Source organism: Larimichthys crocea, chromosome XVII (genome assembly GCF_000972845.2).
Source record: "Larimichthys crocea isolate SSNF chromosome XVII, L_crocea_2.0, whole genome shotgun sequence".
NCBI lineage: Eukaryota > Metazoa > Chordata > Actinopteri > Sciaenidae > Larimichthys > Larimichthys crocea.
The window spans coordinates 1,920,202-1,938,245 of record NC_040027.1 but is presented as its reverse complement, the minus strand read 5'-3'; the positions used below and the strand labels follow the sequence as shown (position 1 = coordinate 1,938,245).

The following is an 18,044-nucleotide window of genomic DNA, read 5'->3' as shown; positions in this document are numbered from 1 at the left end:
TTCGTTTCAACAGTTCCACTGCTATGCGGTTGTAAAAGTGAGAAGTGTGCTTGGGAGCAGCCCAGATGGCATTTAACAGTCTCATTTCACCGCGAGTTCTAGAAGAGATCAGCTGTAAACGGACTGTGCCAGGAAAAATGGTTTTCATATGATGCTGTGTTCTTTTAAAAGGGCAATAAACAACCGTTGCGTCAGAATAGAAGAAGAGAAAGGTAGAAGAGGAAAGGTAGAGGGAAACGAGACATGGCAAGTTGTCCCTAAAGATGGCCGGACCACTCTAGCTGCTTGCAGGCATGCCCACATCGCAGTGTTTGACCAGCATCATGTTAAACCTCAGTGCAAAGTTTGGCGTTTTTCCCATGGGTTGGCCTCAATAGCACCTGTATACTCAAACAAGACTTTGCTGTTATTTGGTCATAAACCAGAGTATTGAAGAAATATGTAGAATTTTGAGGTGATGATGGCACTAGATGAAAAGTGAACACCAGAGATATTACTATTCATCCCGAGGGAAACATAAATGTGTGTTCCAAACCTGATATCCCTCCAGTTGTCCAGATACTGTATTTTACTCAAAGCTACACTAACGGTGCAGCTTCACATAAACTACTATCTCGACATTTTGCAATGTTGTCTGTGACAAATACTGATCCAGCATCATGAATCAGGATTTCCAATGCCATAAGAGTTGCGACTTCTGTATTTGGGATTGATCTTTTGAGAAGGACCAGTGTGTAGGATTTATTGCCATCTAGCAGAGTAGTTGCAACACTTTCCTTTTACCCTCTCCTTCTTAGCATGGTGGAGAAATGATGGTGGCTGAAAAACACTCAAAGAGAAAGGCCCCATCTAAAGCCAGTGTTTAGTTTGTTAGTTTGATATAAAAAGCTAAATCTCATGTAACAAAAACAAAATTCTTATTTTCAGGTGACACTAATACATTAATTAAAACATAATAATGTGTATTATAGACAAATATAAACAAATGTAGCTCCCTAAATCTTACACACTGGACCTTTTAATGGAAAGGTCACGAAAACATAGTTGGAATTTTATTGTTGTCCAATTAGTGTCCAACACAACATAGACGTGGGTCATCTAAAAAGTGATCCAACTCTTAGCACAAAGCAAATATATGATTAATATTCAATGCATTAATTGCAGGTTTTTCAACTAAAATTATTATATGCATGTTGTGTTGCCTAACTTCACTCCAGTGAGCACAGGATGGCTATGCAATATGTAGTAATATCATATCAGGGGTGACACTGCATAATTTCCAGTACCTTTGCTCATAAATTGAACATAAAGATTAAAGACAACATGGTGCTAATACAGGGAGCTCTTGTTGCATCAGAGGAATTCTCACTATCTGAGCTACTGGCAGAGTTACAGTCCACATCAAGAGTATATGTGGCGTCACTGAGCAGCTACTCAGAGTTAAGAGCTTCAGATCAAACTGATGTTCTGGTTGCTAATTCAGCGTGATGATGATACCTTTTGCACATTAGAGATGGAGATGGAAAAATACCAAGCAGGTTGAGGGGGGTTTGTTTAAGTGACCTGAACAGGTGTAAATGTTGGGCCACCATCAGAACTCCTCTCTCTACATGCCTCTGTTAATGTCAAACTCTTCCTCTTTCTTTCTTCAACCGTCTCTTCGTTGTTGCTCCATCCTTGCCTCCCTTAAACTTTTCCCTCCCTTCCTTCCTTCCTTTATTTGTTCATCTGTTTTCTCTTCTTAATATACTCGCACCTTCTTTTTCACCTGCCTTCCAATCCTAAGCAGTGATAAAGTCTTTCGGATGCCACTGTCTGGTTTCCAGTACTTGCATACTCAATCAGACTTTTCATCTGATACCTCAACCAAAATGCATAATCCACTGACTAAAATAAAATAATGTGTGTTTATTTTTACAAATTAAATATAAAGAACATGTTAAAGTACTTTTCAACACATCTGTTAAAGGTCTGATCTACACGACCAAATATTTGGTCACATAATAATAGGTTGTCTTCAACTAAACAGTTCTGTGGTTTAATCTGAATTTTTTTTTTATCTTTTCTTCAGTGTTATTGTCCCTCGGCGCATACAGTTATGCAGTAGGTTCTTTTTCAAATCTAGTGCTTATTAAAGACCAAAGCATAAATGTGAATATTGGTAAGCCAGAGTTGTGACATCATTTCCAGCATGAGTAATGTAGTCATTTTTTCATAATCTATCAAATAAAATAAACTCTTTGAAGTTAACCAATGCTGTAAGAGCTGAATATTTGACAAGTAAACCAAGAGTGAGCAGCTCTACCACAATTCGAGAACAGAACCCTATGATGAGAAAACTGTACACATATGCAGTCTGCAACACATGAAACTCGTCCACAGTCCTTCAAAAGATTGAATTGTCTTTTATTCTTTATCTTTGGTTTGGGTTGGTTGGGCTTTGGTTGCGTGCAGGAAAACTATCCGTGTGGAGTGCAAAAGAGGCAATTAACCAAAATGCAATCTCAGAACCAGTCGGCTATAGTTTGATGACAACCTTTTATTTGCAAGTGTCTTTTAGCTGCATTTATGTGCTGAGATCAGCCAACGTGTCTTTCTCGTCGTTCTCATGTATCAATGTATCTCAAGGCTACACTGGAAGCAACAATAACATAGGCTGTTGCCCCCAGAAGCTAAATCATCGTTTGATGAAGCCGATGGGTTCTCAGACTAATCCAGCAGTAAATTATCAGTTTCTCAGAATGTGATATTTGCCTCAGAGGGCTAGGCAGATGTTTGTCAACATTTTCACAAATCTTTAATAAAATGAGCAATCGTGCCAGTTAAATTGCTATTGAGGTGTGGCAATATAGTGGTTGCTGCTGGCAGAATATTCAACTGTAGCTAATGAGTGGTGGCAGAATAACCTCCGTGATTATGTGATTATTATCATTTTAAGTTTGTGAAGCCTAAAGGCCTCTGACTACAAGCATCACCCTCAGGTCAGCCAGGAGTGAGGGCCCCAATGACAGAAGCCCCTGGGCTCTGGCCCCATTTTCCCAGTCTGTAATCAATCCTAAATGATACCCCCACTCTAGTCCTAGTTGATCCTCCCTTATCCTAGTTAATGCACAGCATAGCAGTGTGAGGGTCTAAATGAAAGAGCGAATAGAAGGGATGCCAAGCATGACATACCGGCAATGGTAACAAGTTCCTTCAATGACGTTATTCCAGCTAAGATTGCATTTCTGTAGGCACTATTTTCACACTTTCATAACTTTCCTGACTGAGTTTTGAATTCATTATGCATAGCTGTACAGACTAATGCAATTCATTGCAGTACCCTTGCAATAAATCCTTGGTTAGTGGAGGTTTCACATTGCATGATTTTGAAAGGTATTACTAATATTTTGTCCACCACCATTAAGAGCAGACACCAAAGAGGATTCTGAAATCCACTCTGCATATTGATATCACAATCAAATCTATTTGGAGTGAGCTTTCTTTAAGCACTCTCCATTCTCCTGCTAGCATGTTGGCTGCTGTACTGCTGCTATTCACTGAGGGATTGCAAACACATTAGAAAGGGTATTACTCTTGACGTCTGAGCTTGCACAACAGCCAGCCGCTTCAAGGTAATTGTACTCACTGGGCTTTTTGAATGCCGTATGATTGCCTCCTCTGTGGATATACGTGGTTCATGCTGCTGGGTACAGCTTAATATAATGGATTTTATAAACAGTGGATGACTGGTAACTGCCGAACACGGCAGGTGCTGCCTTATTTAGAGGTGTCTGTTTCACTCTGTGCCATGAGACGCTGAAGATTTGGATTTCCAAAACTGTTTCTTTCTATTGCAAGACTCCCTGTGCTGCATTGTGTATATTTCAGTTTTCACGGGTTAAACATACGTTAAAAGCAAAAGAACAAATATCAGGTTTCAGTCGAAAATTAAGGAACAGTCAACAAATTTTAGTTTCCCAAGGACGCTCACAGGCCCGTTACTGGTGATGTTGAATTGTCTTCAGGTTTAATTCTAATTACGGCATAGAGAACAATCCCTTTTGGGAGCTATGATAATCAAGCAAGCATTCCTTCAATGCATTATTAATATGCATATTTGGTGGACGAATTATGTAAAGCACTATGCTCTCAGTTTGGAACATTCAGGGTACGAGTTCGGATTTGCACAATTATTCTGTATGTTCTGTAAATCAAATTAAGCTTTATTATTGTTTTCGAGCTTGTGTTTTTTTTTTTGCCCTCATTAAGACGTCTGATCAGCCGCAGCTCTCTCTCTCTCTCTCTCTCTCTCTCTCTCTCTCTCTCTCTCCCCCTCTCCCTCTCTCACATGTTTTTTTGATGTGGAATTCAAAGCGGCTGAAAATGTATTTTTTATCTGGCACACATTTTGCTGAGCGTCGTGCCCACCCCTTCTATGCAAAGTGGGTTGAAGGAGAATGGTAATGACTTTGCCCTTATGGGACTCTAAAGGAGAAGTTCAAACACAGCCTGTACATCACAGCACCTGTCAATCAAACCGGGCCAGTTCCAGGTCTGCAAAGACAGAGGGAAAGCCAGAGAGTGTGTAGCATGTGTGATCGTGTTTACATGTGCATATGTACGTTGCTAAGCTAGTAAGGATCAAAGCACCCAGGCTTGGTGCAGTGCAGAACGGGCTGCTCCTCTGCATACCTCGCCTTTTGTCAGCTCTTAACTCCAGAGATATGCACCAGCCTTTACCACTGACACGCACATGCAAGATGTTTTAAAATAACTCGCTGTTGCTTAACACTAAAACATATTACTGAAAAATGATATGTGTGAAGATGTTTGCAGAAAAACCTGCGTGTTTAAGATGTGCTGATTGCAACACGTGTCTTTTTTTTTCTTCTGTGTGTGTATACTCAAAGACAACACTGCATTACTGAGGCGCATCTTTGTATGACCCATGTATGGGCCAGTCACAGCACCAGCGATATGGTTAAACATAACATTAGTTTATTATGAGCTCATTCAGGTTGCAGATAGAGGGGAGAGTTCCTGATCTCCTTTTTGTGTCCTAACCTTGTGACAAAAACAAACACACGTGGGGGGGCAAAGAGACTGATAATATAAATTGGGAAGATTTGAATCATCAGATTGAGTGGACAGCCCTTCCTACAATCACATTCAGATGTATTCAGGGAACTGGCTATGAGCTCTGTTGGGAGAAAACCAGAATTCAAGCAGTTTTCCATGGAAAATATTATTCACTTGCTATAACTTCTACTTTATTATGAGATCTGGGCAACAGATGATATAGCCACCAATACAATTCAGCTCAAATAAAATAAGCAGCGTCTATTAGTTTCAACAGATGTTTCACGTAATTGGATTCACGTCATGGCTTCACGTAGATTTTTTCGCCATTTGTGTAATTCTTTTCTTTTTTTTTCGTTAAATCATTACTGTGAAGTCAGAGGTATTTGCAAACAACCTGCGAGGTTGGTTTTATTGGATATAAAGCTGTGGAGTAGTAAATCTGTTCAAGGCAGAGCTGCTCCACCAACAAATGAGCCGGACACGCTCTATAAATTTCTTAAATGTTGCTTGTTTGTGTGTCTTTAGGTTTGATGGAAACTTCAATACCAATGTCTCCAAGACCATCTGCTGTGACAGACTTTCCCCCACCGTTAACAGCCGAGCTTTCAACCCTGGACGGGATCTCAACTCAGGTTTGTTAGACACACTTACACATACACACAGACACACACACTGTGATACCAAAATGAGTAACCACGGTACTATACCAGACAAAGTATCACAGTTCCGGGTATTATCGCGATACTGCAGCCGTTTTATTATTGATATTATTATTTTTGTTAACTGCAATGTATTTGTACAAGTTATAAATACTTATTAATTACTAATGTTGTTTGGTGCATGATAAACATAATACTGGTGAAGTAAAAATGAGACTGAAACAAGTCTGAAATGAGTTTGGTTTTTTGAGCAAAATTAGCAAAATCCTAAACATAAGTAGTAAACATTTATAATCATCACTTTAAAAGTTACATACGTTGTTTTTGGTGCCTGTTTGTTTCCCAGATATATTAGTGTGTGTGTGAATGGGTGTATAAGAGGCATTAACTTAAAGAACTTTGTAGAAAGGTGCTTTATTAAGTTCAGTCCATTTCCTTTTATTAGTTTAAGGGGTGGATCTGCCACATCCTATATGGCGGACACGTTAACGTAACGCAGCAACAGACCAACCTGCTCATTGAGGCGTCTATGTATATATGTCTATGTATATCTATGGTGCAACTAACGAAGACGTCGTGGCAGACTCGCCGCTCAGGCCTGGTGCTTCTGCCATGGTGAGTGTGTCGTCTCGTGCCGCGAGACAGAACTTAAGCTTGTTGTTTGTTTTGAAGCAAGTTTCTATCGAAGCGGAGCTGTCTTCATAGAGTTTGTATTTGCCGGCAGAAACACACGAACAGCCAATCAGCTAACAGACAGGTGGACCCAGCCACGGACATCAGGCAAACAGCCAATCAATTCAGCAGCTGTGTAGTTCGGTTGCAGTACTTGATTGCACCAGTAGTATAGTAATCCACGGTAGTACTATCCTGTAGAATTTCTAGTATAATAGGAACCGTAACCATTTGGCACCGCGGGGTACCGTGTATACCGTGGGTATCGTGCAACTCTAACACACACACACCAGATCAAGCAACAAGGATTTGCTATTCTAGCCTACCAACTGACCTGGATTAACAAATAAAACATGGCCATACTTTGGATTTTTCTTTTACTGAAGACTGCATGCTGAATGCTGAATAATTTAACAGCAATTGCCATGGCAACTAGTTTTTAATTAAGAAGCTGTATTATCTTTTATATGCTTCTTATCCTCTGAAATTTTAAAAGCAGAGGACATTGATCTGAGATGGAAATAATTAGCTGTGCATGTCTAACAAGATATTTTTACAATCGTTCCTGTGCTTCCTCACTCACACATTCTTCCCTTTCTTTTTCTGTCTCTCCTGTTTTTTTTCCTACCTTTGATTTCGAAATTATTTTTATAGCCTGAGATCAAATGCGCTCTGCTTGACTTTGAACTATGTCTGCAGTTGTATTCAGGTTGTATATGTTTTTATCATCTTGTTGTTAAGGGCTTTGTCAGTTCTTTCATTTCTGTCCTCACTTTACCTCATATGGAAATCGCATCAGTTGTCACAAAAATAAGGCGTATAAGTCTTCTGTATGGTCCATACATGGAACCCCAACCTCTTGAGTGTTCTTACTCACCCACAATACATTTTCTCAGGCTCCAGATTGAATGAGCACATTGCCATGTAAAACCCACATGCGTCTGCACCACATATGTCGGCCTGCATTTGATTAGGAAGAAAATGGACTGAATTGACTAAAAACCGGACAAAGGCCAACTTTCCCCTGCTGTTTTTTTCTCTTCTGTTGCCATTGCTTGGTTAGTGCTGTGTTCCTTTGGCGTTTGTGACACTTACAGGCTGTGTTTCCCGTAACATTGTCCCACTTTCCTTGCGTCTCTGAAGCCTCCAATTTCAGTCAGACGTTGTAAAATCATTGCCAGTTCCCTTGCAGGAATATGTGATTGTGTGACTGTAAGATCTGAAGCAAATTCTGCCAATTATTATAAGATTTGCATGTAAGGTCATGTAAGTTTTCAAATGCCCCAAATTGTTCTACAAAAATGGTCAAGCGCTGCAGTTTTCTGCTTTAAAAACTGTTTTTACAAGCCAAAATCAAATAAAAATGCAGCTTCAAACTCTTCTACCAGAGGGAAGGACTGTGTTTCCATGTCTTTTTCGGGCAGTGCTTCCCTCCTTGCTAATCAGTGCTCCAACTGAACATCTTCAATTCAGTGACTTAAACATATATATTCCTAATCTAATACTTAAACCTAACCTAATTTGGTTTGCAGAGATTGTTGAGAGCACTAAGGTGACTGAATACAGGGGGAAAAGAAGTTACACAAGCATGCTCAACTATCTGCCCAGCTGACAGTATATATGGAATATGGTTTGAGAGAGAGGGAGCATTGGTTTTAAAACATAAACAGTGAATGAGAGTAAGGGAGTGCCAGTATCGAGAAAGCCGATTAATCAGCGAAATAAAAAGTTATTTTCTGATTGTTTCACAGCAGGTATGTTCAGTGTAAATAGACACCACACCACCACCACCACTACACAACCCTGTGGCCACCTGATTTGGTCTGAATACGGCCTTACTCCTCCATTGCACCTTGGATATTGCAGTTGCGCCCTCTTCCTTCCTTTTTTGAAGGAAACCTCCAACATCATTTGTCATGATCATTTCTGCCGTCCCATTGCTGCCCCACACCCCTGGTATTTTTTTCCAGACATCACAGCCTGCTCCTCTCTTTGCAAGCCATTCATAATGACTGCCATTCATAACACATCACCATCGGCTGGGTTTTATTTTCCTTACAAGCCAGTCACGGCGAGTTCAAGTTACCCCTCCGCCTCCCCTCTCCTCACCCTGTCCCTCACACTCAGCCCTCCTTGACCCCCACGTTCCCAGCGTATTCATTCTCATCCATTTGTCTCAACCCAGTCTAAACAAGCAGCTACAGAGGGGAATGAGGACGGGAGTGGGTGAGGGAGGGAGGGATAATTGAGAGGCAGAGAATGATGAATGAAGAGGAAGAAAGGAGGGGTTTGATCTGATTGAAATGGAGAAATTGTAGCAAGACTGCGTTGTATTCCTTCCATCATCTCTCCTCTCATCTTCCATTTTACTTATTTTGGGAGGACGGGGAAGATGGAAGAGAGATAGTGGATGTGGGAGTCATCAATAGTGATACCAGCAGCTAGGAGTGAAAAGACAGGTAGATGAGATATGACAGGCCTTTTTTTTTTATCTGCAACCTTCCTTCCTGTGCAATTTTATCAATTTCTTTGGTTTAGAGATGTTATGCCACTTTTAATTTCCATTATTCTCTCTGTCCATCTTATCTCCAACCCTCTTGAATGGTTCCGAAAGGTCTATTGTTTTAGGAGCTAAACTGTATGTGCGTGCATGTAGATAAGTTTATATTTTCCAGCTTTTACAACAATTTCAACTCCAAATTGGAACACATTCATGTGTCGACTTGTATTCACCGTTTGGCAATGTGTTTGACAAGCTGGGAAATGAAATGAAAGTGAACCAGAACTCCAGAAATGAATGCAAGTACAAAAGAAAATCCAACTAACAAAATCCTAACTTGTCATGCTACAGAGCTTTTCCTTGATTAGCATAAAGTTGACAGAACTTAAACTAAACTTGACTCAAATAAATTACAACCTCCTACACGTTATAAATCATGTGAGGCTCATTTTGTTGACCATTTTTCTCTGCAGTGGGTAGTGAAAATCATATCTCCCGCCATATTTCATGATAAAAAAAACACACATTTCCTAACTCATTAGCTAACGTTAGTATTCAGCCACTTCATAGCTAACATTGCCTGTTGACAGTTGTTACATGATATGATGGGAAAAACATTACACCAAAATATTTTCCCGTGAGCATAGTGTCATATAACATTACTAACTTAACCAGAACATTTTGGTGGTACGATGAAGATGGTTAACGTTACATTGCGAGCTTTATTACATCCAGTGTGTTTTACCTCAGGGTTAATGATGTAGTATCACGTAACCCTATCGAACAGTAATCTTATCTAGGAAGTGGTTAAATGCTACCATTAGCCGTTATTTAATGTTAGCGAATAGGCTATTACACAGTAGTATGACATTTGAGCTTCCCACCCTGAGTGTGACGTAAGAAGAACATGGGCCACTGTGGAAACTGGATGGATTCCCATGAAATTCATGTTCCCCTCAGAATTTTTAGTGCCATAACATCCAAAACTAAGATGGCCTCTTAGCATGCTAATTTTAGCGTTTAGCCTAAAGCATCGCTGTACTAAGTATGACCTCACAGAGCAGAGCAGACTTATCTACGTAGTCGCACATGATAAAAAAAAAAAAGTTATGCTCTAATGTTTCCATATTTTTTGCTAAATGTATATAGAGCTGATTTATAACTTCCTAGATTCAAGAAGAGTGAGAGTTACCACTGAGCTTTTTAAAGTCGGTCAGAATGAAGATACACTTGTGTGAGTAAATTCTTCAGATATCTTTGCAATATCTCTATCATTCTCTCGTAACATGTGATACTTAAAGCTGAACATACGTGTTTATGTGAGGATGTAGATACAGATGTATCAAAGCGGGTCATTACAAATAGTGAGTGGTATCATTGGATGGGAAATGGGTGTCATTTGGGTCCTATTTCTTGTCTTGTCCATGTGTTTCTGGAGAGATCTAAACATCGGTGGCAGAGTGGAGCACTGTAGCCTGACAGATGTATATAGAGCCCTTCTTCCACTGTCAACACAACTGAGTGTTTCCTGTTTATAGGAGCCTCAGAGATGGATGAAGTGAATGATGTATAATGGTTGACCGTGGTGTGCAAGAACCTGCAGTGTTTAAAAAGTTCTTTGCCAAGTGCATGTAGCCAGAGGTGAATTTTTGATGCTGTTTATAATGTTTGGCAGTTGGTTGATTTTCATCCAGCTTAATTTTTTAAACCTGTTTGTGTATATATTTAATGTGTTTTGGATTTTTGTGTTAGTTGAATATTTCACATCTGATTTTCCACCCCTCTCATAGATTAGAAAAAAAAAGTCTTTGGCCTGTAATATTGAAAGGTTGGAAAAGGGTCAAAAAACGGGATTAACAGGTGATTAATTCAATGTGATCACATGCCAAGAACCACATTTGGTACTATTTAGATCCAGATGACATGCAAGAATGGCAGTTAGCATGTCTGGCAGAGGCCATAGATTTAATTAACAAGATATTTGAAATCCCACCCGGTCCATGGAAACCTCCATGTGAAGAATAACAAATCGTCAGCTAAATGGCAAAATAGTCTGTGAATGCGCACAGCTGCTAATGACCCGCAGAAACCACAATGAATATTTATTAGTAGTAAGAAATTAAACATTGTAATCCCTGACTAAATCAAACCAAACTTCCTCTTAGAACATGTTATGTCGGACTGAATATTATAGATTGATTTCAAGCTAAATACATTTCATAAACTCAGGCGGAAATGTTTTTTTTAAAAGCCCTATAGCTTGGGCATCTTAACTGTTTTAACCTGCTATCTGATTTGCATCCTAACAAGGTTTCTGCTACATTGTCAGTCTATATTTGTCGTGTTCACTTGTTTTGTTTTTCTCTTTAAAGAAAAGAAAACACTTGCTTTATTGTTCATGGTATTTTAATAAAGCCTGCTCTGAAGGCTACGCTCTGTTTCTTCCCCCTCTGTCTCTGTTTTTGCCTGGTAAAGGGACCAAAGTTTCTATTTGTGTCTCTCGAACTCACCCCCACCCCTCTCCCCCTCCATCTCTTTGTGAAAGGCCGTTTTGTGTTGCAGAAAGCGGAAAGGAAGTTGCCGGCTTTGTGATGGGATCTCTGTGAAGATACTGTTGACTCTGTGACCCAGTAAAAGAAAAAAAAAACTGTCTGTTAGTGTTGAGCAAATACTTAGGCTCAGTGTCTCTGCAGAGGTTCTAGTTAAGCTTGTTATTTCAGCTTGCACTGCAGTCACAGTTATGACACACAAATTAACATCTGGTTATCCACATGAAAGAAATGTACTGTATGTTTCAAAAGTAAGTTGAACTGTGAAGCAGTTCGAACTGCTTTTATTCTATGAGAGATGTGAACGGGGGATTTCATTTACATGTGTGTGCTTCATGCCCACTCAGACAGGAATGTGTTCCTCATCATGCCAGAGCTGAATTAGGTGCTAAAAGGCCAGTAACAGAAAACAGTGCAGCCATGTTCATCAGAAGGAAAGCAGACAAGTTAGAAAAGTTTGTGCGCGATAATTTAAAATAATTCAATGTTCCAACACTCTTGTAGCATGAGAACAACCGTAGAGGACCAACACCCCTCTTAAAGGTCCAGTATGTAAGTTTGAGTAGTATTTATTGACAGGAATGGAATATATAATGAATATACTGATTAGTGTATACTCACCTGAAAATAAGAACCATTGTGTTTTTGTTGTCTTATAATGAGCCCCCTTATATCCACAGCGAGGGCGAGTTTTTCTGACATGCTTGGAAGGAGAGGGTGGGATGTGGGAAAGTATTCATTTGGTTGCAATCTGCAGCTTTACCGTTAGGTGCCGCTATACCCTACACACTGGACCTTTCACTGGAAATATGTTAGTGGTTAAATGTTGTAGCTGATCAGACTGATCTAAAAGCGCATCACACCAGTTTTATATCTAAGTAGACCAACAATTGACAGAACCAACTCATGTGTATTTGATTTGTTTTCTGATTCACAATCTAGTTAATCAGACTGTGTTAACTTGACAAACAAACCCAAATTCATTTGTTAGATTTGTTATTTTTAACCATTATAATTGTGTATCAGTATTTTCATTCAGTCACATAGCTCCAAGTACCAGTTCATCACATGTGTGTTTTGGACTGATCTTGTCATGAGTGGTTTTTCTCACCCGGTCTGATTCACACAGGAGTCATAGTTAACGTCTGAACGTGGAAGGTCTCCTTCCTGGAAGAGGTTCTCAGTAACATTAAAGGTTAAATCTAAACAAAGAGATATTCTCAAAAGAACTAAACTCCTTGTTGACTCATATGTTTTACTTTCCGTTCTGACTACTTTTCTTTCCTTCCTTAATCTTTCTCTTCTCCTTTTCCCTCTTCCCCACAGTGTTGGCAGACAACCTGAAGTCCAACCCGGGGATAAAGTGGCAGTACTTCAGCTCAGAGGAGGGCATCTTCACGGTCTTCCCTGCACACAAGTTCCAGTGCAAAGGAAGTTACGAGCACCGCAGCAGGTACAGACATCTCCTTTTGTCTGCTTTTCTTGGAGCTCAAAGTCTGCAAAACGCACACACACACACACACACACACACACACACACATGCACACATATTATACATCACTCACTTTGCAAAGTGCCCTCTCCCTCACCCCTCCTCTCCATCATTCGCTGTGGGTTAGCCCAGAGGGCACATGGATGGCATGCTGCCCTCACACACCCTGACCACACATGCCCTTGGCAGGAATGTGGCTCTTTACCACTAAAGCCTGTTGGAATTTCACACCTCCAGTGTTGTGGGTTTTTTCGTGTGGCCACAGCTGAAAGACATCTCTTCCTCTCTTTTCTTTCGATATTCTTTTGTCTCCCCCGGTGCATTTTTTCAGGGAGATTTTATTCCCCTTTGCCGTTCAAGTCAGTGAGCTGGCATGCAGCCATGAGAGAAATGACATTTCTTGGCTTGCTTCAAGTGTGAATGAGGCTTTGTGAGTCCATCACGCCCCTTCTCCAGCCTGTGTGTCCTTGTCCAGCAGACCACACACATGCAGGCGCTGACCCCCCTACCCTCTACACCCTTCTGTACCCCACCAAGCTGATAATACACATACATTAACACATACACCAAATATTTTAGTCCTACTATGCCAACAGCAGGCAGACAATGTGCACATAGTCTTCTTCTTTGACTGAAGATCCATGATAGAGTCATGTGTTTTTCTTTTTTGTGAGGATTTTAATACTTTAGAAGGGAGTTAATTAAGTTGCTATAGTTTTTTTTATGTCGCCATGATCTTTTAAGGCACATAAGCACTAACTTTTGACACCTAAAGTCTTCCCACTGTGGGTTCTAGGTAGTCATGCACACATGGTTTTGGATAAGTAACTTAGCAACAATGGAGTGAAATGCAGAAGGTGCTGAACATCCACCAAAAATAACAGCATTATGATGAAAACTGTAGCTGATTGCAAACTGGACAAGAACAGGAAAATCTGACAAAAGCCACAAAAGACGAGGGCGGGGGAGAGGGTACAAGAGAAGGACAAAGTTTTGTTAGCACAAAGCACTTGCGGAGTCACGGTGCTACTTTTGGAAAGCTCATGGAAAAAGTACATTCTGTAATTCCATAGTTATTGCTGTTAAATCTGATGTCTCCCTGTTTATTTTAGCATTTATTGTCACTCTTACAGTATGTGTTCATCTGTTTATTTTAGCATTTATTGTCACTCTTACAGTATGTGTTCATACTGTCTTTGGTGTCTGATCTATACATGCATGTTTGTGTGTGTTTTCAGGCCTGTGTATGTGTCTGCGGTGCGTCCCCAGTCCAAACACATCGTTGTGATGGTGGACCACGGAGCATCTGTAACCGACACTCAGCTTCAGATCGCCAGGGACTCTGCACTGGTCATCCTAAACGCCATAGATGAACATGACAAGGTTAGTGAAAGGGAATAGGTGAAGATCTGGACCTGCTTTACATACTCAGCACATGGACAATTCCACATAGTCCAGAGATTTATGAATTCTGAGGAATACTGTAAAATCCCAGTATGTCATCTCAAGCTGTCAGTTGTGAAAATGGATCACGCAACATGATAATGATGCCAAACATTCCAGCAAAACAACTAAGTAATGGCTGAGTGAGAAGAAAATTTATGTTTTGGATTGGCCCAGTTAAAGTCTGGACCTGAATCCAGTCATAATGCTTTGGCACGACCTGTAAGCAGGCAGTTCATGCCAGATGGCCATCCAACCTTGGCAAAAATCCATCAAGGCAGATGTGACAGACTGATCAGTTTTTTAAAACTCATATTTAGGTTTACAGAAAACCAAGTGACACTCCAACTAACTTTGTTTTCATTTAATCTCATTGTCACTCTTCTTCAGATCTCCATTCTGTCAGTGGCAGAGACGGTTCGCTCCTGTTCTCTGGACCAGTGCTATAAGAGTCTGCTCTCTCCGGCCACCAGTGAGACCAAAAGGAAGATGAGCACTTTCATCTCCAACATCAAGGCCTCTGATGGAGCCACACAGCACGCAGCGGGCTTCCAGAAGGCCTTCCAGCTGCTCCGAAACACCAGCAGTCTCTGCAAACAGAGCACCAGTAAGAAAACAACACTGTAAAACTGTGGTCGCACTGCGTATCAGGAATGTGTGTGCTGCCTCAGTGATCAATGCCAGCTCTTCTTTTATGGACATGTTTTTACAACATAATTAAGCCTCTTTTTTTTATTTATTTATTTGATATTAATTGATCTGATGTGTCTGTCTTCTATCAGCCACAGACATGGTGATCATCTACCTGTCGTCTGGTATCACGTCTCGAGAGTCATCGGAGCAGGAGAAGAGAGCGACGCTCAGTGTGGTCAGAGAGGAGAACCGGCACCTCAACAACTCGGTCATGATCCTCACCTACGCTCTCATGAATGGTAGGTCACTCGTATTTAACTCGTATGAATGTTATGCTGAAAATATGACTATTTAAATACCATTATCACCCCATTTTCAGTTTTCAACAACAATCTAATACATTTGTTTTTGAAAAATAAGATCCAAACAAAAACAACTTGCACTTAAACTAAGAGTGAGGCCAGCACTTAACTTCTGAACCTTATGTTTATGTTGTTACATTGTGTATATTTTGGATTTTGTGGATATCTGATACTCTTTCCTGCTTTGCCCTGCCACCACTGCATAACGATCTCCCTCAGGATAAATAAATCTCTATCTTATCTTATCTAAAATACACTGAATGAAGACTTGTAGCCTTTTAGGTTATCTCACATGACACAACACTTAGTTGTATAAATAGTTTTACTTCACTTGAGTGTTTAAAACAGAAGCCCAGCTCTCCATCTTAATGTTGATTTATTTATTTTAGTCCTAATTTGCACATATCTGCAGCTTCATTGTCTTTTGGCTCTGCTGGGAGCTGTAGATATATTTTCTCTATGTTCTTGGGTATAATGTGCTCAGGAAAAGACTAAAGGTTAGAGAGGTGCTCAGAAACCTCAAAGGCTTTTTTTTCCTCCTGTGCGTGTGTATGTGTTGTTGTGCTGTGTATGATTCCTTTTCCTCTTTTATTGTCCTTGTCCATCCATCTGCCTCCTCTAATTCCAGCCTCTCTCTCTCTTTTTCTCTCTCTCTCTCTCTCTCTGCAACACACACTCACGTCTGCTGCGCATGCATTAGTCCACCATTAATACAAATTGTTTTTGCAACTGAGAATGGAAATGAGGTACATCTAAGAGAGGAGAGAGTGAGACTTCAAAGGCTGTACTGCTCACTCTGTGTGTGACTGACAGAGGACCTTGGCTGTTTAAAGAGCTCCATGATGAAAAGGATGCAGAAATCTACCGTCCTCTGAGTTTATTAGCATTGCATATCCAAAAAAACATTTGTTTTGTTGCCGATGCTGTTGCACACAGCTGAAAGGCCCACTGTGTCTGTGTGTGTCTGTGTGTGTATATGTCTTATTTCCTGCATCCCCTGCCAAATGTGAAGTGCTGATTGTTCAAGGAGATCAGCAGTCCCTTGGCAGTATAATGTACTGTGTGTGTGTGTGTGTGTGTGTGTGTGTGTGTGTGTGTGTGTGTGTGTGTGTGTTGATGAGATGCACACCTCTCAACAAAACAGTGTATGGTAGCCTGAATAAACTGCTCTCCTGTCAGCTGCAGTGTGTTTACAATTTCCCAGAGCTCAGAATGATGTTTTCCAATAGTTTTACATGACAGTGACCAAAATATTATATTTATAATCACCTGAAATGGAGAAACTTTGCTCGGAGCAGCAAATGTTTGCTGTGTTTTTGTTGGATGAATGGCTGAAACAATCGATTCATCTTTTGTTGATCATCATCATGATTCATCGGATGTTTATTCAGTTTAAAACTTTCTTGCAATCAACTTATCGACAAAATGTTTCAACATGTTGTGATTGTATTGATGTGATCTGGTTGTAGGCCCATTCATCATAGATATTTTAACGCAGACAGTTGCATTGGATTACATTTCTTTTTGATTCACTAACCTGTATCAACACCTTGTTGATCACTAGTGGTGCTATTGCAGCCATGTTCATGTCTTGTTTATATCTGTTTGTACACAGTAAAAGCTGAGGGAGAAGAATAATAGTAGCTGGTGTAATCATGGATCTTAATCAGGGGTTGTCATGAAGGAAATTGCCTGCTGTATTTTCGTGTTCAAATGGTTCTGTGTCACTCTGCGATCATTGTCAAACCTAAGGGAGGTTCAACTCTCTGTTTCCTTGGCTGTCCACACAGAGCAGCTGGGCTGATAAGAACTCAAGCTGCCCAGTTCCACTTTGTTAAAAAAAAAAACAAGGTCAAGATAAATCAGACAGAGTGACTGTCTGCTCCGTAGATTGAGTTGTATATGACCATGAGTGCAGTCCAGTGTAATTCAGGATATAGCTTAGGCTCCAACTAGAATTCGAACTAGATATTTTTTACATACCTGCCTTTATCTCCTCTATATCCTCACAAATAACTCTCAAAATCTCAGTGTCCTGCTGGGAAATGTTCCCGGGTTCCCAGCCACCACAATGCAGGAACATATTAAAAATCATCCTTCAAAGACACATATGGTACATTTTAGTGAGAAACACTAACTGTGTTTATTTGCATGAAAACTTCTCAGAGTGTCTTTTTAAGAGGTAGATTTTCCAGGATCGTCACACATCCCACAAAGAAGAAAAGAAATCGATACTTCCTCATAAATCAAAGTGAACAGGAATCTGTGCTGTCAGCAAAGTTTCTCCTTTGTGTTGGTTTGACATTGCCACCCATGACGACATTGCCTCCCATCAGTCGCCCAGCATGATGATCAGCAGAGCAGGGCCTTGGCATTAAAAAGGGATTCAGTTTTAATCCAGTCAATGATTGGATACTGGCAGACATTCTGTGCTCTATCCTTCCCAAAAGGTTGTGGGATGCCAAATGTTCCAGGTGACAGCTGCAGAGCCAGGGTTATCCATTCTCCTCTAATGACCTTATGAGGTTTGGAAAGATGGAGTCTGAACTGTGCATTAATGTCTCAGCTGCATATTTTCTTTAAAGTGATGAAGGATTTATTCATGTTGTGATCTCTGAGCTTCGCAGTTGACAACTGTGTTTGGCTGATGTATGGGATTGTACGGCTAAA

General features: G+C 40.4%; 1 protein-coding gene across 1 annotated transcript in view; it reads left to right on the top strand.

Moving 5' to 3' along the window:
- Positions 1-18,044, top strand: part of cachd1 (cache domain containing 1) — an 84,670-nt gene that overhangs the window by 41,720 nt on the left and 24,906 nt on the right. The window contains exons 4-8 of the mRNA XM_010748876.3: positions 5,590-5,696; positions 12,771-12,897; positions 14,175-14,319; positions 14,770-14,986; positions 15,162-15,311. Coding sequence (XP_010747178.2) covers positions 5,590-5,696; positions 12,771-12,897; positions 14,175-14,319; positions 14,770-14,986; positions 15,162-15,311 — 746 coding nt within the window. The remainder of the gene's footprint in view (positions 1-5,589; positions 5,697-12,770; positions 12,898-14,174; positions 14,320-14,769; positions 14,987-15,161; positions 15,312-18,044) is intronic.